The sequence below is a fragment of the Cebidichthys violaceus genome, unplaced genomic scaffold, assembly GCF_023349555.1.
Source record: "Cebidichthys violaceus isolate CVI_PGR_0920_01 unplaced genomic scaffold, fCebVio1.0.p SCAF_1, whole genome shotgun sequence".
NCBI classification, from domain to species: Eukaryota; Metazoa; Chordata; class Actinopteri; order Perciformes; family Stichaeidae; genus Cebidichthys; species Cebidichthys violaceus.
The window spans coordinates 3,957,838-3,977,854 of NW_027176262.1; the positions used below are offsets into that span (position 1 = coordinate 3,957,838).

General features: G+C 45.6%; 4 protein-coding genes across 4 annotated transcripts in view; 2 read left to right on the top strand and 2 right to left on the bottom strand.

The window, feature by feature from the left end:
* Positions 1 to 2,422, top strand: part of pnkp (polynucleotide kinase 3'-phosphatase) — a 6,778-nt gene extending 4,356 nt beyond the window's left edge. Inside the window, exons 11-17 of the mRNA XM_068706919.1 lie at positions 32 to 124; positions 220 to 316; positions 409 to 470; positions 717 to 826; positions 1,303 to 1,390; positions 1,491 to 1,558; positions 1,840 to 2,422. Of these exons, the coding sequence (XP_068563020.1) occupies positions 32 to 124; positions 220 to 316; positions 409 to 470; positions 717 to 826; positions 1,303 to 1,390; positions 1,491 to 1,558; positions 1,840 to 1,960 (639 nt within the window). The 3' untranslated portion in view covers positions 1,961 to 2,422. The remainder of the gene's footprint in view (positions 1 to 31; positions 125 to 219; positions 317 to 408; positions 471 to 716; positions 827 to 1,302; positions 1,391 to 1,490; positions 1,559 to 1,839) is intronic.
* Positions 2,298 to 8,633, bottom strand: si:ch1073-280e3.1 (complement C2). Its single transcript, XM_068706907.1, has 19 exons — positions 8,471 to 8,633; positions 8,262 to 8,368; positions 7,455 to 7,602; positions 7,157 to 7,342; positions 6,520 to 6,693; positions 6,011 to 6,109; positions 5,724 to 5,866; positions 5,445 to 5,586; positions 5,145 to 5,279; positions 4,881 to 4,985; positions 4,553 to 4,690; positions 4,262 to 4,362; positions 4,080 to 4,188; positions 3,588 to 3,741; positions 3,383 to 3,456; positions 3,150 to 3,241; positions 2,924 to 3,056; positions 2,788 to 2,837; positions 2,298 to 2,701 (listed from the first exon to the last, which is right to left on the bottom strand). Exons 1-19 carry the CDS (start codon positions 8,631 to 8,633, stop codon positions 2,519 to 2,521), a joined length of 2,436 nt encoding a protein of 811 aa, XP_068563008.1. The 3' UTR covers positions 2,298 to 2,518.
* A 951-nt stretch (positions 8,634 to 9,584) lies between these two features.
* Positions 9,585 to 16,355, top strand: mfrp (membrane frizzled-related protein). The gene is made up of 13 exons (XM_068706943.1): positions 9,585 to 9,648; positions 11,149 to 11,259; positions 11,810 to 11,947; positions 12,149 to 12,316; positions 12,407 to 12,626; positions 13,204 to 13,334; positions 13,480 to 13,605; positions 13,691 to 13,767; positions 13,881 to 14,029; positions 14,385 to 14,515; positions 14,786 to 14,920; positions 15,138 to 15,265; positions 15,427 to 16,355. The coding sequence occupies exons 1-13, from the start codon at positions 9,585 to 9,587 to the stop codon at positions 15,649 to 15,651; spliced, it is 1,803 nt and encodes a 600-aa protein (XP_068563044.1). The 3' UTR covers positions 15,652 to 16,355.
* Positions 16,031 to 19,208, bottom strand: nudt8 (nudix hydrolase 8). The gene is made up of 5 exons (XM_068734606.1): positions 19,138 to 19,208; positions 17,561 to 18,397; positions 17,340 to 17,472; positions 17,031 to 17,108; positions 16,031 to 16,881 (listed from the first exon to the last, which is right to left on the bottom strand). Exons 1-5 carry the CDS (start codon positions 19,206 to 19,208, stop codon positions 16,696 to 16,698), a joined length of 1,305 nt encoding a protein of 434 aa, XP_068590707.1. The 3' UTR covers positions 16,031 to 16,695.
* Between the last annotated feature and the right edge of the window lie 809 nt (positions 19,209 to 20,017).

The following is a 20,017-nucleotide window of genomic DNA, read 5'->3' on the forward strand; positions in this document are numbered from 1 at the left end:
GAACGGATATATTTACTGGTTGTTTGTGTAGTTTGCTCTGAACATCGGGCTGCAGTTCCACACTCCGGAGGAGTACTTCCTGGGCTGGAAGAGCGCCCCCTACAGCCTGCCTAGTTTTGACCCTGTGAGTACGATGAACACACCTTTTTTTTGTTTTGTTTTTTTACAGTACACGAGAATCCGACGTTAACGTTTTTTTTCTTTCATCTGATCTTCTAGAGGAAGCTCGACTCCACTGCCGCGCTGTTCGACCCTCCGTCCGCCTGTCTCACCTCCAGCAGGACCGAGGTCATCGTCGCCGTGGGTTTCCCCGCGTGTAAGAGACGGAGGACGGTTTTGTCGACTCGTCTGTCCTCTCGTCCCACCGACAGCACGCTGATCTTGTTTCCCTCCTCTCTTTCTGCACAGCTGGTAAATCCACCTTCTTCCAGACCCACGTCATTCCCAAAGGCTATGTGTACGTCAACAGGGTGAGTGGATGTTGATGAACGCGGCTCCAGTTCTAAACACATGCAGAACATTTGCTTTTATTTAGAAGAAGACTTTAACTGTTGAGTTTGATGTTTACTACCCTGCTTTTCTATTTGATACACACGTTGTGCAACTGTTTTAAAGATGGCGTTATTGTAATAATGATGAGAAACACCAACACAGAGATAATTATGATTTTTTTTCAAATGATTATTGGGCTCTTTCCTTGTTTTGTTTTGTCTCAGGACACACTCGGTTCGTGGCAGAGCTGCGTTTCGGCGTGCGAGCGCGCCCTGAAAGAAGGCCGCAGCGTCGCGGTGGACAACACCAACCCAGACCCAGAGTCTCGCAAACGGTAAAGCACGACCGTGTGTGTGTGTGTGTGTGTGTGTGTGTGTGTGTGTGTGTGTGTGTGTGTGTGTGTGTGTGTGTGTGTGTGTGTGTGTGTGTGTATGCATATATACTCAGGATCACCCTCTTCTCTTGGGTACGTCCTTATGCTAACAGGCTTCAAAAAGCATCTGTCAATCATATCGTACACAGACAGGAGGCGGGGCATTCTTTACTGAGCTCTGGATTGGTTACGGCTCTTTTGTAATTGTGTTGACTCAATCACAAATGATGTGCTGATGGCAGGTTAGTCCATTTTAGCCTGGTCACTACAATTACAGTGGGATAGTTATTGATGTAACTGTATGTGTTGGTAAAACCTGTTTTCATGCACCACAGACGGGTTCCCTAGTGACTGTGTTTATTTCACTTACTTGTGTGTGAGTGAACGCTGCTGTCGCTGTGTTTGTCAAACCAATGCTCGGTGTGTGTGTTTTCCAGGTATGTGGACGTGGCAAAGGCAGCAGGAGTGCAGTGTCGCTGTTTCCACTTCTCAGCCTCTCTGGAGCAAGCCAAGCACAACAACAGAGTACGCCCCTCCTCCTCTCCACTCTTTGCTTTGTCTTATTCTGGGTGGTGTTTATTTTATTTTATTTATTTTTTAATAAATTCATTGTGGTTGTTCCCAGTTCCGTGAGATGGTTCCATCGAACAGCAAACACGTCAAAGTCAATGACATGATTTTCCACAGCTACAAGTGAGTGATACTGCTCTTTCTATTCACATTTATGAGATAACTTTTTTTGTTCTCTTCTGACAAACAAAAATCCCAAATTTGTGTTCAGATTTGATGAAATGCAGCTAAACGTATGCCACCAACGCTTTAAGTTTTCTATTTTAATACATTTCCAGAAGTTTGGTCTTTGTGTCTGTGTTAAAACTAAAGTCTAAGTCCGGGTTTAGAATTCTGCTCATAAACACACTTCCTAGTACTAGCTGTGGGACTGACCACTCTGATCCGGCTCTCTGTCTGGACAGGAAACACTTCGTGGCTCCTGCTCTCCCGGAGGGATTCTCCGAGATCCTGCAGATCCACTTTGCCCCCGACTTCAAGGACGGCCAATCGGAAACCTTGTTCCGGCAGTTTTCCGAGGGCTGATTGGACGGATTTCTAACGTTCGTTTGACCGTCAAAAAAAAAGAAACAACTAGCAGATAACAGCCAGAGAAGCAGCTGAAGAGTGAGATCCAACCAACGAGCGACAGTGATAGAAAATACACACCCAGTCAGTCGGTGGACACCGACATGTTTTTTCTGTTTCTCGCTCACTTCTGTGCAGAATGCTGTATGTCAATGGCTTCTAACTACAAATTCACACCAGTGAAGGTAACTAGACTTGCATTAAAGTAATAGAGTACGGGTGTATTTCCATTATATATGCCTCAGATTATGCATGTGTTGTACATGTTGAGTTTAGAAAAAAAAAATCAAACAACAAGAATTACTTTTTTTTTTAATGTGTATGAAAAAACCCTCCGTCCTTAACAAGTGAGTTTACCGCTCCACAGTTATACAAATCATCAGTATTCCTTTTCATAATAAAGCTTTGGAGAACACTTGATATTACCGTCTGTGATTATTCCCACATTCACGCACAAACTCTGTTGAATTCTGCGTTGCGTCGTTGCGTCTTAATCTTACGCACTTCTGGACGTTCTCAGTCGACATCGGGCAGGAACTGGATGTCCTTCCCCAGGTGCTGCTTCAGCCACGGCATTACCTTGAACAGGTCGATGTGAAAGTCCCGAGCGTCCGGAGGCGGGTTCCCGCTGCTGTACTGTCTCACAGCCGGGTCGAGTCGGTTGCACACGTTCGTCGTGCCCCAGCTCACGACTCCCACCTGGAGGTGAAAGCGGGAGAAATGTCCACGTGACGCCGACTTGAGTGTGCGTAATGACGCTTTAATACGGGAGAAACCCCACTGACCTGAAAGTAGCGGTTTCTCTTTTGCAGGAACAGGGATCCACCGGAGTCACCTGTGCAGAAAGAGACGACGCGTAACTAGTGTGAACGGGTGGGCGAAGTGTGGCGGCCGTGAGGCAGCGAGTGCGTGAGTCCAGACCTTTACAGGTGATGGCGTACTGGTACCCTGAGGATCCCCCGGTACAGAGGAATCTGTCGGGTATGTACTCATCCAGAGTCACGTTGGTGGGCTGTCTGAGTGTTTGCCTCGCCTTCTCCACGCAGCTCGCCCTCTGCAGATGGAAACATGACTTCATAATAACGACATGTCTCCTCCACGTTACTGAGCATGAGCGCAGCCTGAACAACCATCACCTGTCACTCACCTGACTCTCCGTGTTAATGTGTGTTTGTTTGCGTTCGGCATTCTTATGGATGAAAAAGGCAGCGGTCTCCTTCTGTGGTAGCAGTTCCTTCCCTGAATGCACAATAACTATATTAGCTTTTTCTTGATTTTTCGATATTAACACTTTGTTGACAGAGAGAATATGGAACGTGTCCTCGCGTGCTCTTAAGAAAATCAATGCATTTGTTTCTGATGGGTGTAAAGGTCACGTACTGTGCTGCTGACAGGTGGAGTTGACTCTCTTCATGGCTCGATCCGCCGGTACGGTACACGGCAAGCAGATAGGTCTGTTGTATGACACGGTGTGTCAATTTCAGACGGTAGACACAACCTTTTCATTATAATCAGAGCCTTTTGAGTTTAGCTCTGAGGCGAGGCGTGTCCGTGGGGGGCCTCCATCTTTTCTTCACTATCTTACCTGGCTTTCCAGGAGAGCGGGATGCTCTTGTTCACCGGAACCCGAACCAGAGCGACGTCGTAGTCGTAGAACTCCGACACGTTCCTGTGCTCCAGAGCCCTGATGTTGTACTTTGGGTGAATGAACACCTCCTGTGAAACCACGGTGCCCGCACCTGGGAACCACACAAGCTGCTTGTCGTTACATAAAAGTCAACAAGATGGGAAATAGAACTAATCTAGATCTGCTGTAATAGAGTGAGTCGACACTTTTATGGTTTTAATCTATGCTTTGATTCCTAAAAAAAGATAACTTATGCTAGAAATGTGCTCTTGTGGTCCTTCAACGTGATTGAAATTAAAACATCTGACAATCTTATTCAAACATTAGAATAAACAAGAACTGCATGCTGGTCTAAAAAGTATAATGGGCCCAAAATCATCAATCGTCAACTGCTGTATGTTTCCAGGTTCTATTCTGCGTTTAATGCTTTTGTGTTGAAAGCGTACTGACCGTGACGTATGTACAACTGCGGAGGGACGTCTGTGTTCACTCTGGCAAAGCAGTGAGCGGCCGTCAGCACCCAGTTCGGGCTCACGATGGATCCAACACACGGCGTACTCTACAAGGGAGGAAAGTGTTAAAAAAATAAAAAAAAACAATCTAAAATGTCAAACAGATGGAAAGTGACCGACCTTTGAGACCGTTTCCACCGTGACGTGCCAGGGCCTGGTGTAGACCGTCTTATCCTTGTCCCGCTCCTGAGCTACCCCGCACATCGTCACACTCTTGTCGCCTGTGTCGTGAAACGTTGGTTTTAAACTTTAAATAAGCAACAAAACATGTAAAACAGAACTTTTTCACATTGTTAACGTTGAAAAAAAAAAAAAATGTTTGGCCACGTCTCTCAAAAAATGAAATCTTCAGCTGACAAATTGACAGCAAGAGTCAGAAAGCGCACGCACAGGAAGTAATGTCCTACTCACTGATGATGCTGTTGAACACCTCCCCCAGGATTTGGAAGTCTTTCACCACGAAGACGTGCTGCTCGCCGGTCTTCTTTGAGGCTAAGGAGTTCAGCTGATCTTTGTTCACTTGATCCCCGATACCAAATACATAGACATCTGCAAACACGACAAATAATTACCTACATGCCGTATACATGCATAGGCAACAGCGTCAATGCACTAAAAACAAGTCTGATTTATGATTCCGATCAGTGAAAGTGTTTCTTAAGTATCAGGAGAGTAGCTCAAGCGTATTAAGTCGTGTATTAAGTTGTATTAAAACTTTAATCTCTTTTTGTCTCGATACCCAGCATGGTTTCGTCTGTGTGGTCGCTGGATGTGGCGTGGTAGCCCAGCAGATTTCGGATCTGGCTCAGGGCAATCTGAGGCTTGTTGCCGGTGTTGGAGTAACCTGCAGGGAGAGGAAAGAGAGGATGAACGGCGTTAAGGACGAGGCTCCTCTTGCGTTCCCTTGTAAGTCATGAGCTGAAGATGCTCAACGGATGCTTTGTGAGACGTGTGTGTGTGTGTGTGTGTGTGTGCGCGTGTGCGTGTGTGTGTGCGTCTTCACCGTCTGTTTCTATGATGATGATGTTCTGAGTCTCATTAAAATGGTTCCTGGCGCGGTTTTGCTTAAAAAAGCCGATGACCTCAGTGACGCGGTGCAGCGCAGCGTGCAGGTTGGTGCCCGTCTTACGCCCGTGGCCTGCAGAAGATGAAATTCCGCAAAACTAAATTGATAAATAATTAAATTAACACACTGGTGCATCTCGGTTGTAGCGTACGGTACGGATTCGGGCCTGCTTGAGAATACCACAAAATCATTAAAGGGATAAATACTGTGAGTACATTGAGTTACGACAAGTCCTACTATGGTAGTCGAACTCCTCCAGGTTCCATATGATGTCGTCGATGCTGCTGCTTCTATCCACGTCTCTGATGTCTATGATGTCTTGAGCCTCGCTGGCGAACGACAACACGTGGAACTTCAGCTGCACCTCGTAGCTGTCCAGCTAGAAGGGAAATGACGAGAGGCACGAAGCCCACGTGTCACGCAATGACGCACAAAGCTCGTTCACCAATGTGATTCAGTCTTTTCGTCGTCGTCTTTCACTCACTGTTGAGTCATGTAAGCTCATTTGCCACAGACCTTTCTGATGAGAGCAATGGTGGCACTCCTGGATAAGTCAAAGTCCTGCTTTCTGATGCTCCCTGACGTGTCCAGTAAAATGTAGACGTTCATACGACTGCCTTCAGCCACGCGGATGGTTCGGCCAAAGGACCTTATGGCATCTTACACACACACACACACACACACACACACACACACACACACACACACACACACACAAATTGCAGTTGAATTCAGCGAGTTGCTCTTGAAGTTCACGTATTTGCACTTATAAAAGTCGTGTTATTCGGTCCTTTTACACGCACCTTTCTTTTTGGAGTCTGGCGAGATTACGTCCATGACTCCTGCAAGTGAGCCCGCCAGGGCCGCTGCCACAGCGCTGGGGGAGTCAAAGGTATTCGGGCCTGCAGTAAAGCGCAAACATATCTCACATGGATGTTTCATCATAACTGCTTTGATGCCCAATTGCTGTAGTTTTTGTTTTTGTTTTGTTTTTGTCTTAAAAATGAATCTTTTGTTGTTTTTAAGGCACAGTGTGTAGGAGTTGGCGGCATCTAGTGGTGAAGTTGCAGATTGCAACCAACTGTCACTCCTTACTACAATCACACAACTTTAGGAGCAATGGAAATGTAAAAAACACGAAAGCCAGAGGTTGATTGTTCCGTTCTGGGCCAATGTCTGGACACAACGATTCTTAGTTCAAACACTACGAGTCCACAAAATCCCACACACTGGACCTATAAAACAAAAACACCTAACTAGAAAACTGCGTCTACAAGTGTGCACTTCTTGCGTAAAAACAGTCCCTCTGCACCTTGGCACCGCGGTGTCGAACCGCTCCACTCCCTGTTCTCCAGGCAAACCCTTTCAGCCGACCCAAGTAGGTACAGACCAGTCTGACACCGGTAGACCACCTTCTCCCCTGTGTGAAACCGGCCTGCTGACCTCTGGGCCCCTGGTGGGATCCCCGGGTCACTGCAGTCGTCAGCTGCAGAGAGACAAAATATACGATACAAGTATTTGTGTTTGTATAGGAATGACCACAATACAACTTTATTTCCAAAAGAGGATTATGTAGTACTTTGAAATGTACTACATAACACATTGCAAGCTTGTATCTTTAAACACTGAATTGATACGTTAAGAAGGGTAAATGCAGAACTTGCTCTGTGATTTTGTGTCACAGTAAACAACAGTTAAAATCAGTTTGCAGGGCTCATTTATATGTATTCAACAAAAGCCGCTTTAAAAATGTAAACCTCCGAAAGTATGAGCTTAGTCAGTGCACGCTCACTGTACCACAGGCTCTAATACACCTGGTGAACTGGGCTCAGGGCCTCATGTAAGTGGATATTCTCAATTATTCCCAACTCGGGGAAAATACAGCCACGTATTGTACATCATTTAATCATGCAGTTTTGCTTCATCATGAAGGTTTGTGAAGTCCTCACCATGGTTGACACAGACGGGGGTGGTTCCTGTCCACTCCCCAGATTGGGTGCAGTTCCTCTGGGCTGACCCGTACAGGGTGAAGCCGTCCTGGCAGGAGAAGCTCTGCGTCGACCCGGCGCGGGACCACTGGTCTCTGGGCCAGAAGTCGCCGTGATCCAGCTGGAGCTGAGCCGGACACAAGACGTCTGGAGAGAGGTGGACGGACAGAAAAGAAGATGAAGGAGAGAAGAGAAGGATGAAAATCACAGAGCGGTGCTTTGAGAGAAAACTCCCCGAGTCGTCATCCAAAGCGCTAACCTTTGCATGTGGCCCGGGACACCTGTCTGCCACCGGTTGATCTCATGAGCGACCACTCCCCGTCGGCGCTGCAGAGCCGGTAGCTTACCGGGAAAGGGTATCGCCCCGCACCGCAGTGATAGGTCAGCACACTGCCCTCCACTCCTCCCTGTGGAGGCAACCCAGGGTCACTTCTGGAGCTAAATTAAGCAACATGAAGCTTTCCAGTAAAGAAGCGCTCGATTTGTTTCACTTTCCAGAACCTCTAGTTCCTTTTTATCGGAAAATGAGCTTCCTAATTCAGTGACGTGCCTCACTTTTACTTGCATGAATAATACTGAAATGCATTTATTTTTACTTGGTTTTGTCATTGTTTGTAACATATTGTTATTTAATTATTGTCTATTTTCACCATTTTCCATTTTGCCTATTTTCTGTCCCTGAATAACACCCTGTAACCTCTCTTTTTGAAATACATTACATCACAGAAATCATAATTCATGAATCTGCTTCAGGGCAGCAGAGCTGAACCAATGTACAAACACGCTCTTAAAGGAGCAATATTTCACTTTGGTGATCTGACTCTCATTGTGAGTGGAGTACCGATTATTTTCACTGTAGATTTAATCTAATCATTAGATTATTGTGTAGCAAAAAAAGGAAATTATAAATGGACACGTCTTCAAATGTTTGTTTTGTCTGGCCAACCAACCAGAAAGAAATCCTAGAGTATATTCAATATAGAATGATAAAAGATTCTCACTTTTGAGAAGCTGCAACCAAAAGGTGTTCTTTGATTGATCAACTCCTCATGTGTATTATGTTTACCTGTGAGTAGGCGACATGTCCACCTTTGATGCTCTCTGTGGTCGAGCAGTTCAGAGGCGTCGGATCCTCAAACGTCTCTTCTTCATAATCGTCATCCTGCAGGGTCACTGGAGCACAAACAGTAGAAAGTGTCGGGAGACAAACATGCGTCAACAAACCGTATGGTTTGGATCCACATCAATTTAACAAAATGCGTATGTTTTGCTCACCCTCCTGGACAGAGGTGAAGAGCAGGATCCATAGAATGAGCTTGGCATACATGACCGGACTCTGTATCAGGTTTGTATTTGAGCCCCTGAGTGACAGAAGCCACAGCGATAGCGTCCGTATCGACCTGCAGTCAGATGCTTTATTTGACGACTGATTACCCATTAACACAGCGGCAGCAAACAAGGAAGGGGAGATTGAGCAATTTGGGACAGAACACAGATTTGAGCTCTTACTTTTGTTATTGGTTGCACTATGGGTTTTTTTTCTTCTGTTTCTCTGTCTCTGGTGACATTTCTTACATTACTAATTCATTTAAAGCCTCATAAAAGCTGCTATTAAGACACTCAACAGCAACACCATTAGCCAGCTTTGGGCAAATAATGGAATTTCAAATCTCAATCTCTTTAGTCTCGCTATTATTCACAAAAAAACGGACCTCACCCCCGACACCGTTGTTGTTTAGATGCCTAATTATTCAGAAGTATAACTACATGACTCAGACCGTCTCTGTGCCAGTGTTCGGGGGGGGGGGGCGGGGTTAAAACGGTGTGTGTTTGTGCACCTGCTCGTCAGGTTCGGGCATGTGAGCGTGCATGTGAATAAAACGGCTTAAAAGATCATTATAGGGATTATCGAGATTTAACAGGGACCCCCATGCCCACCTCCATCCTCCCCCCTTCTCCTCCTCCTCCTCCTCCGAGGGGCTCAGTCCTCTCAGCTGACTCGGCTTTGTTCAACGCGCTGAAGGAGTTTCTAAAACTCTTTTGTAACCACTTGCACACCAACGAGAGAAATAGAGGTTGGTGCTGCTGAAACAGGCAAAAAGGCCAAAGAATAGCTGCAGACATGGATGTTGTTTTTCAAACCAGCGTTTGAAAATTGAATTATATTTGTTATTTTCATCTGGGTTACGTTGATGGAGGATTTAAGGCCGTAAACTTGCTGCACCTCAGTGGAACTGCAGGAGCAAAAAAGTGAACAATGTTAAGAAAACTCAGGAAATCGTTCCCCCGTGTAGAAACAGCTCTGTTCACCATGTCACCGCCGATGCATCGATCACAACGTCAGGCTCTCTAAGAAGAGGAGCACTGGACCAGTGACAGCGGGCTGAAGATGTCTGACCTCAGCCAGGTGGCGGTTTACTCCGACTCTTCAGATATCTATAAGGTGAGTGAGGATGGTGAGATGGATCATGGTGGTTAATGAAGGTGACAATGAGACATTTAGCAGGAGGTTGTATCCCATTTAGTCCATTATGATCATCTTAGAAACTTACTTTCTTTTTAGAATAGCTGGATTTATTTTGAGTTGGCTTTTTTTACCTCTACAAAAGTGTTGTACTTAATTAAACCTAATTTCAAACCCTGCTATGTCAGTCTCTTTATCCTGCTTCTTAGATGTGTGATTTGGACCAGATGGGGGGTTTTTTTACCAGAAACCTACATGTGTCTCTCATTTGAGCATTACATGTGTAAATATGACAGTAAATATTGGGTAAATATCTAAAGCGAGGCTTTGTAGCGTTTGCCGAACAGCAGCCACAGTGGCCTCGAGCAGCAAGTACATTACATTACATTACATTACAGTCATTTAGCAGACGCTTTTATCCAAAGCGACAACGATAGCGCGTTGGATTTACCTACATTTCCCAAGATGCTCTTCTGTAAGTTGCTTTAACGCAGCTATAATCGATATTAGTATAAAAACAATGAATCAAACAACAATGTGAAAGATGTCACTCGTATAGGGAAGAATCTGGAGAGAATTATTACCTGAATCTGCAGCTCGCCTCTGCTTTAGAAAATATACCGAGCTTAAGCTCGTTGGCCCTGAACTTGTTAGCAGCTAAACATATCGGAGGGTTTATCAGCTAAAGAGACAGATATTTCCCTCAGGAGTTGGTTGAGACCAAAAACAGAGCTAAAAGAGATTGAATGTTGGACTTATATTTGCGAGTTCGCTTCATCTGACAAATAAACTCACAAAATGTCAGCGCAGGAAATATTCTTCCACCTCACCTTCTGAATTCAAGTTTATTTTAATTTATTTTTTTCAATTAAAGCAGCCTTGTTAGCTCATTGTAAACATTGTAAAGCACTTTTTTCAAACTAGACAGAAACAAAATAAACATTTTGTATCCAATAAAAGCTGCCCACGCTGACATTCGTTTCCGTTTCTGTTGGAATCTGAGGGAAACTTAAGCAAAGGCGACACCAGTCGGTGTTTAGCTTGCCACAGCTCAGGTTCTGGAAGTTTCCCCATCAGGGCTACATCCTCCCAACAGCAGCTAGCAACCATAGCAACTTTGAGAATCACGCTACGTCAAAAACGTGACCCTCTGATTGGCTTAGCCTATGTACTAGCCATTCCTTGGCCGTAGCAGGATTCGCAATTTAGCCAGGGAGTGTAATGGGACCATAAAACAGAAAATAAAGTTAGCAAACTGACTGAGTATGTATGCTAACAGTAGCTAACAGTAGCAAGCAACGAGCTACTCGTCATACCAGACCAAGCGTAGTCTGTAGCAGCAAAACCCCCATGAACAAATGAGTAAAGGTGAAATTAATCTACTGAAAAAGTAAGAATATGTTTACCACTCAATAGTCTACAACTTTATCAAGTTGTTTTTTTTAATTGATATTGTTTAATTTCCACAACTTTGTACTTTTCTTTCTGCAGAATGTGTTCTGCAACCCTGCCTTTGAGCTGGAGGGGGAGCGAGAGGAGAGAGTGGAGGGATTCAGGACGTCCTCGTCCACCCCTGAACCAATCAAACCGCCGGCAGCTGGTGAGTCAGCCAATCAGCTTGCAGCTTTCTGTGACTAAACTTGAACTGTATTAGACTGTGTGCTGGATTAGCAATATGATTGCATCATCTAAACTCTGATTATCCTAAAGAATATAGTTAAGAAGTGTAGAGTTTGAAAGACAAAAGGGTGTTTAGCAGGCAGGGAGAGTCTGTCAAAGACACTACCAAGTTGCATTATGGGAAATGTTGGGTCCTTTGTTTTTGGTGTTTGATCCATACTAGGAACTAAACGTAACCTGGTTTAATCTGCTTTAATTTTTTTTAAATTTGATCCATACAAGATCACTTTAACTTGAAAATAGTACCATACGTTTGAGGAAGTTAACACTTTAGAAAAAATTAAATAAAAACATGATCAAATAAAATGACACAATGTCCGCAGGCTTTTCTGGTTGCACAATCCATTAGTCGACTAACACACAATAAATATATAAATAAAACTGAAAGTTTGAATCTTGAAATGAACTTTGGGAGCAGTCAAAATCTCCTCTGTCCTGTCACGAACCCACATGTTTAATGTGTTATTCAGGTCTAGGCCGGGGTCTGTTTGGGGTGTGTGCGATGCGTCTGCGGGGCCCGGGTTGTGGCTGGGGGGCCGTGGTGGTCTGTGTCACGGCCCTGCTCCTGTTAACAGCCCTCGGACTGGCGCTGGCTCTCATCCTCACACGTGAGTCTCTGCTGCACCTCAGCATCCCTCAGCACCACTACGAAAAAGAAACAGAAACTGGTTGAAAGGGCTTTAAGGGATTTTTTTTTAAACTCGGATTATAGCTGGTTCAATATGTGGTTTTCATGCAAACTGAAAAAAAACATAAAGTATCCTGATTTAACCAATACTGCAACCACAGTCTCCCTGTCATGTTTCCAGAGATGAAGGGCCAGGCAGTGGAGGATCCGTTGCCGTCCACCAGCTCTCCAGACCGGCTGAATACAGGAGATGGAGCGTCCCAAACTTTACCCACAATCTCTGCCAACAGGAGTCAACCGGAAAGTACATCTGCACCACATCCCGCTAAGATCCCAACGTCTGAAACACGTAAGTGACTGAAACTAAACGGCCATACATACAGTATTGTAATTGTAATTTCTTGTGCAGCTGTAACTGGTGTCCCTCTCTGCCTCTCAGGATGTGGCGGGGTGTTGACCGACTCAGAGGGCAGTTTCAGTTCTCCAAACCACCCCGGCTCTTATCCCCCCAACTTGCTGTGCGTGTGGGTGATCCGAGTCGCACCCCCCTACCAGGTCCAGATCCACGTTACCTCTCTGACTGTCGAGGGGCCGTCTCCCTGTCTCTTTGACTGGCTCGAGGTGCAGCAGCAGATAGAACAGAGCTCCGTGGTCACCAGGTATAGTTCAGAACCCCAAATATCTCCACGTGTCAAACATCACAACTGCGTAGTTTCTCCTCATCCAAGTTTCTGCTGTGATTCTAGAAGTATTGATGTGTGTTCTGGCACACTTGAGTGTATGAAAATAGCAGAGAGACCTGTAATTTAAAACTCAAATGAACCCATATGCTTATCTCATTTATGCGACACTAAACGTTTCAAACATTTCTATGCATTATTCTCCCTAAAGGAACATTTAACGGTTCGTGACGTTACCACAACTGGTTGGTAGGTGTCGCTAAAGCTCTGCGCGTAACAGGAGAGGGCTTCTAAAGTACCCAAAGGCTTCTTGGAAAGATTTCAACACAAGAGGAAACTTTTTTTGCCTAGTTGCATTCTTGGAAAGTGTCGTAATGAACGATTCATGAAATTCTAACAATGTTACATGACTGTGCTCGCAAATCCTTTTCAGAATTTACGGTGCAAAGTTCAGACTCCGCTGGCAACTCCGAAGCTGTAATACGGAGAGAGAGAGAGAGAGAGAGAGAAAAACAAACAGAGGAGGATTATTAAAAGGTCCATCTCTCTCCTGCAGGTTCTGCGGAAACGTTGCACCACCGACAGTCAACACAAACAGCGGCTCGGTGTGGGTCACCTTTCGATCTGATGGCAGCATCGCAGGCAGCGGCTTCACCGCTCAATACAGGGCCACGCTGCCCGGACACAGTCAGTAGTGTTGTGCGTCTGCAAAATACATGGACTCCATGTCACCGGTGTGTCCATTACCATTTAAGTGCATGTGTCTGCTGCTGTGTGTGTGTGTGTGTGTGTGTGTGTGTGTGTGTGTGTGTGTGTGTGTGTGTCTCCTCAGAGAGCTGCTCCAGAGAGGAGTTCATGTGTGACAGTGGTCGCTGTCTGCTGCCCGTGTCCGTGTGCGACGGTCATCCAAACTGCCACGACCAGACGGACGAGGCAAACTGCAGTCATAAACATAAAGGTGAGAGCAAAAAAAAAAAAAGAAGTAAAGAAAAAACAACCACACAAGAGTGAACTCATTGGTCTTTTTTTTTTATTTCTAACAGACTGTGGTGGGCAGAAGACGGGGCCGTTTGGTTACATAGCAAGTCCAAACCACCCAAGGCCTTACCCTCACCAGCAGGTACATTCTTCCCTCCACACTGCCCATCACGGGGCCGTGGTCGTCACTAATCTGGCGTTCTTCTGTTTTTTTACCCCCCCCCCCCCCCCCCCCCCCCCCCCCCCCCCCATCAGTTGTGCATATGGTACATATCTGTTGAGGAGGGTCACGTCATCACGCTGAGCTTCAAGAACTTCAGCCTGGAGACTCAGGACGTGTGCGAGTTCGACTACGTGGAGGTGCACGACAGCGCCGACGCTGGAGCTGGAAGAGTGATGGGAAGGTGAGAACCTGGACAGCAACTGGAGCTTCGGTTATCTCTTTCTTTATGGTCAAAGTGGCGATCCTTAATATTACATTTTTTGTGAATTCAATGGAGAAAAAACGTATTACTGGCTTTTTTTTCCTGGGGAACGTCGCCACAGACACCCAGCTCGTAATACTGTCTTTCATCAGTGGACCATCACTGCTGTCTTACCTTCTTCTGTGATAGATTTAACTTAACTTAACAGACATTTATTTTAATGAAAATACTCAGGATTGCCACCGTAAACATGTACATACTGGTACATTTTTGTCATCCTTTATTGCCACAGAGAGTTCTGAAGCAGCTGTTGTTCCCTCTACCTCTGTCTCAGGTTCTGTGGCACCACCTTCCCTCCAGACCTGACCTCCTCCAGCCCCCACATGACTGTGGTGTTTGTGGCCGATGAGGGAGTGGCCGACAGCGGCTTCAACGCAACGTACCAGGCGGTGTCTGTCCTGAGCAGTGAGTTCTTGATAAAAAAAAAAAATCAAATTCATATTTAACCAAACAGCTGTGCGATCCTTCTTTCTTTCCATATTTTCTCCTTTGTTTTACTTCCTGTCTCCTTTGTTCCTCTCTTTACCTTCTCCTTATTATACGACCTACTTTTATTCTGGCGCTTTGTTAGACTCCTTAAAAAGGAAGAAGGAAATCCTTCCCTATTACAGTATTTTCATTGTCATGTTTTCCTTTCGATAACCCTCCGGTGTTTGTTTCTGTCTGGATTTAAAGGGACATGTGGTCCCAGCCAGTATGCCTGCAGCACAGGGGAGTGTCTTCAGCAGCAGTGGCTGTGCGATGGATGGAACGACTGCCCCGACGGAGCAGACGAGCAGGGCTGTGGCAACTCCACCTACCCTCCCTTCAGTGAGTCCCTGTTGCGTCTGACCCCGATCACAGTCACAGAGACAGCAGTGTTTGGTCCCAGAGTTTTGCTGCTTAAGACAAAAAAAACAAACATAACCCCCGTCAGAATAAAAGTGTGCGATTACATCATAGCTTCCTTTGTCTATCAGAGGAGGAATGTTAGACTACATAAATGTAAAATAAGAAAAGGAGAGATTTGGTTTCTCTATGTCCTCAGCTTCATCGTGTGAGGTCATAGAGGTACAGATGTGTCAAGGCCTCAGCTACAACCTCACCTCATTCCCAAACATCTGGCTGTCCATTGCTGACCAGAGAGAAGCTGCCACGCTGCTGCGACAGTACCGGGTAGAAGCTACCTTCATAAATTGACCAACTTATTGCTGCTGTACAGTCTTTGCAAATGTAGCCCCTTGGTGGCACAAACACACCCTGACGGCTTTAACAACCATACAGCTCGTTTCGAGCTCAAACTCCGATGCTGCTCTTTCCTCCGTTTCGTCGTCCAGGTGCTGATGGAGCTGGCGTGCTTCGAGCCCTTGCGGAGGCTGCTGTGTGGGATGTTTCTGCCCCAGTGCAGCCCTCAGGGTGGCGTCCTCCAGCCCTGCCGCTCCGTCTGCTCCTCTGCCGAGCAGCGATGCAGCCAGGCCCTGGACCTCTTCTCCTTCAGCTGGCCCTTCAACTGCCACCTCCTGCCGGACTCACAGGACCCCGTGGAGTGTTCGCTGCCTTGATGTTTACGTTTTTTTTTTTTTTTTTGTCAGTTAGAGATGATCGCCTCCACTTCAGATTGGCAGCAGTTTTAAGGACCGAAAGGCGGCATTTTACAGAACTGAATACTCATTTTTCTGGACTCAGGCCAGCAGGTCCTCAGCATTCAAGAGTTCCCTGTAAAGCTTGTGGTGGATGCAGACACTTGTTGCACGGTAGCTATTTTAAGAGAACGTACAGAAATAAAAATAATTCATGTTTTTTGTGTGATTCAGAAACCAAGTGAGCAAAATGAAAGCTCTCAAACTCCCTTCATTAGAAACCGATTTTCTTTTTGCATTATTTATTGCCTTGATGTCAATCAAAACAGATCTCACCTTTTAAGAATGAATTCAGGGAGAATAGCTTTAAAACAACCTTTATTGCATTGTTCACCAACACACACGATGTTCTTCTATCCTTTCAGTCAAGATTTGATCCAGCGTGCGATAAAAACGGACGTGAGCTGAATCCCACTGGAAACTATGATCTCTGCACCTCGCTGAGCCCACAAAATAAAAATGGAATAAAAACAAGCCTCATGGGGAAAACTGTCAGTGACTCATTGATTCAGCTTATTAATATACATTTATTTGGTAACTGCTGCTTAAGAAGATTTCAAGCTGAATCAAAAAAAAAAAAAAAAAAAAAAAAAAAGGATTTGTGAGCATTTGAAAATTAAAGTAGCTCATAATTCAGATACATGACCAGGTAAGAATCAATCAGGTATGATAAAGTATTGGCACTGCTTTTTGATGTTGTTACGTCAAAGAACTGCTCTTCATGAGTGACTTCATCACAGCCGGCCACCACCGTTATACACATGATCCATTCGTTGAAGATTCTTAAAACGCCAGAGGCTCCGAAAGTGCACAAGTGGGGGGAAAAAAAACAATTTACCTTCATAAAAGAAAATATTTCACATTCACACTGATTCCTGGATTGATTTTGCTACACAAAAACATATGCTTAGATCAAATCCTAGAGTCACATGACAGGTCTAAGTGTGCTATAAACTGTAGGAGCTGCTAATGAGGGACAATGAGCTTCAGGGTGTGCTCCAGGGCGGTGGCTGTCAGACCCCACACTCGATGCTTCCCGTTACGAAACACCGGTACGGTGTACCCGTACTTGTCGCCGGTGCGGAAGTGTGTGTAGCCGCGGTTCTGAGGGTTGCACAGGTGGGATAAGGACAAGGTGAAAATCTCCTCCACCTGGAACAGAAACAGGGAAAGGAAGCAGAGTTTAAAATGTGTGATTGTTTATTTGTCTATTCACTTGCTCATTTACACATGTGGAAACCCGCCCCTTTCTAGCGGGTATAAAACAGAGGAAGCAGACATAGAACGTAGGACAGCTTTACCTCCCCAGGGTTCGGTTTGAAGGACAACTCCTCCATGGGGCCGAGGTTAGCGAGTACAGGAGCAATCACCATGCCCGACTGACGAGAGAGACGAAAGACACAAGCAGCAGCGTCAGAATCAGACAAAGTACTCAAAATGATAACGTTTCGAAGAATCAGACAAAGTACTCAAAATGATAACGTTTCGAATTAATGATTAGACAAAACCATGAACCGTTTGTTCTTCTATTCTTATTAAGTTAAGGATGAATTCTATCTTGACAATCACTGGTGTAGTTTGACTCTTAAATACACGACGCTTGAACTCACCATGTCTCTGAGAGGCTTCAAGATGCCCCAGACCTGCTCTGTCGCCACACAAATGCCCAGCTCCTCCCTGGCTTCCCTCAACGCCGTGGCCACCACATCGCTGTCCGACGGATCACTCTTTCCTCCTGCAAAGCTGCAAAGTGACAGGAAATGAGGACAGAGACGCCACTATACCGGAGCTTTTTAAAACAGTGTAGTTTCTCGCCTGCCCCCCTCTTTACCTGACATCTCCCTTGTGGCGGCCCTTCAAAGTGCTGGAGCGCAGGGTGAAAAGAACCGCCGGCTCCCCCTGATTAGAGCACAGAGAGACCAGGACTGACGCCCATCTCCCCTGGCTCTTTCCCTGGCTCCGAGTTGCCCCCTTTTTCCCGACGTCGTACAGATTCAAGTTGGACCCCAGGCTCTGTCGACACCTGTTTTCATTCTGCAGGGAAAGACAGTCCCTCCAGCCGTCGGCCTCGTGAACGGCGGCCTGATGAACTGCTCTGGTTCTTTGACAAGAGGGGCCGGAGGGTTGTCGTCTCCCGTGGAGGTGGTTCAAAATCCATGGCGCACGCGTCGACGAGCTGAAAGGTCTAACAAAGTGCTGTCTGCAATAGGAACGGCTTTGGAGAAGGTTGCACTCAGTCTTATAGGTGGAACTGTGTGAAGGTTGGCAAATGTCCCACGGCCTTCTCCAGGGTCGAAGGCAAGTTGTGTTGATTAAACAGTCTCGGTAAGTTCTCACAGCTTTGGGGTTTGCCGAGGCAGGAACCTGAGCGAGGTGTTGATAGCTGGACAAAGAGGCTTTGGATGGGAGGTGTTGAGACGAAGCCTCTCTCTGCTTCGGATTGTCACAGTTCGAGTTAAATAAAGACAGCTGTGTTGCACGAGGTACATTCTCTGATGACCTCTCCTTACTTCCAGGGAGCCGGTCATATCTCCTCCTCTTCCCGTCTCTTGCACCCTGCCATCCAGCAGCAGCGTGCTCAGAGAAACCAGAGAGGTGGCACTCTCTCAACCGCAGCAATGGCCTGAGGGGACACGACCAAATCAGGACCTGGGGGCCCCTAAACATCCTGGAAAAATAAATAAAAAACACACAAAGACAGTTTTAAATGCATCATCAGCCAATGAAGCTCAGTTTGTTCAATAGCGAATCACACAAGCAAGTGATTTGTGTATTAAAATGTGGGCAATCTCACAGCTCAGGTGAAGCATACATGCCACATGGCTACACCGGCAGAGAAGGAGTGATGCTACGTGAAAGTGTTAGCATGAGCTGCTGAGGTCAACACCCGGCTGGTCTGAGGTTTACCCATATTTAACAATATTTAGTAGCCTAACCATCAGCTCATAGATTATTTAACCTCGTCTCCAAACCCACAAAGTGCAGCTGTTAGCTAGTCCTTAAATTAGCTATGGCCGCTGCCAAACTTTCGCTAACTACGTTCGCTAGCTACAGCCGCTAGTTAGATAGCTTAGCTTAGAGTTTTGACAGCTACGTTAACATTATTCTCAAAACATAAAAACATGTACGTTAAAGAGTCAGGCTTCTTGGCTTCTCCACTCCCAACTTAAAACCATCATAAGCTGGTCTGGTAGTCGTAAATATGTTCTTTGCCTCTAAAAGCAGATGTCGAAGCTAACTAGCTTGCTACAACCTGAGCACAAAACTAGCAAATGTCAATGTATCCCAAAGCTAAACTTTAAATGTGGTCAATGGGGAAGGATCCGACTTGTCCTAAGCGAAGTCAGAATACACGACAGTGACTCGTAGTGGGAATTAAAATGTAATTTGATAGCAGAAAACACTCACCTTGAAAGTTCAATAACCGGCAGTTGGCTTCTCGCCCGGCTAGCCGGCTGCCACTGGTCAATATGGCGCATGCGCGTCAGTGCTACCCACACTGCGCCGACGGGGCAAAACTCCTTTTACAACTCTTCGGCGTGTATTTAGTGCTAAATGCAGGGTTAGAGGGAACATTTGCATGACTTTACTGATGACATTGTGTTTGTGTAACAGAGTTAAAAATGTACTCTATTATTTCTTATTTTCGATTTGTAATATTTTGATTTTGTTTGTCATCTAACGATTGTGTTGAATATATGAATTGTATCTTAATGAGCTATTTTTATTCAGCGTTGTTTTATTTTGTTTACGCTTCCTGCGGAAGTGCGTCCCGCCTCTCCTGTACCTCCTAAGCCCCCGTAGTCCCGTCCTCACCTCACAATGGTGTTTCCTATTGTTGAGCGAGCGGCTGTACAGACAGAGTGGGAGACCAGGAAGCAACTAATATGTATTATGTTGTCTTCTTCAGCAAATAAATGCTGGAAAACAACCCTCTGAGTCGTCTCCTTCAATGCCCTTTCCAAGTCTGTAACATTTGCACATTTGCATCACAAGTCAGGTGATGTAAAAACCAGTCTGTCCTCATTGCACTCCACATTAACCAGCCCTTGACTTAAAACAAAAGAATAGTTCTTATTTCCAAGGAGCCCTAGCATCACTGTGTGGCTCTTCTTAACTCTTAACATCATATGGTTCCATGATTGGTTAAATGTTAATTCTCGCAGTGACGTAAAGTTGCCATGAGAGGTTCATGAGGCTTAATATTTGTCATGTGACATACTGGGAATGCATCGAGGACACAAGCGAGAGAAACTCCTCACCCCACCTGTTTTACCAGCCCCACCCT

Excerpts from the sequence above, each read along its gene's own strand:
- si:ch1073-280e3.1 (XM_068706907.1), bottom strand. The coding sequence starts at position 8,633 with ATGGGTAATCAGTCGTCAAATAAAGCATCTGACTGCAGGTCGATACGG. Across the intron at positions 4,691-4,880 it reads CACAGACGAAACCATGCTGG|ATGTCTATGTATTTGGTATC; the intron begins GTATCGAGACAA and ends TCGTGTTTGCAG. Across the intron at positions 3,457-3,587 it reads CCGCTCTCCTGGAAAGCCAG|ACCTATCTGCTTGCCGTGTA; the intron begins GTAAGATAGTGA and ends GTCATACAACAG.
- mfrp (XM_068706943.1), top strand. The coding sequence starts at position 9,585 with ATGTCTGACCTCAGCCAGGTGGCGGTTTACTCCGACTCTTCAGATATC. Across the intron at positions 11,260-11,809 it reads AATCAAACCGCCGGCAGCTG|GTCTAGGCCGGGGTCTGTTT; the intron begins GTGAGTCAGCCA and ends TGTGTTATTCAG. Across the intron at positions 15,266-15,426 it reads CGCTGCTGCGACAGTACCGG|GTGCTGATGGAGCTGGCGTG; the intron begins GTAGAAGCTACC and ends TTCGTCGTCCAG.
- nudt8 (XM_068734606.1), bottom strand. The coding sequence starts at position 19,208 with ATGCGCCATATTGACCAGTGGCAGCCGGCTAGCCGGGCGAGAAGCCAA. Across the intron at positions 18,398-19,137 it reads CCGGTTATTGAACTTTCAAG|GATGTTTAGGGGCCCCCAGG; the intron begins GTGAGTGTTTTC and ends TTATTTTTCCAG. Across the intron at positions 16,882-17,030 it reads TCAAACCGAACCCTGGGGAG|GTGGAGGAGATTTTCACCTT; the intron begins GTAAAGCTGTCC and ends TTTCTGTTCCAG.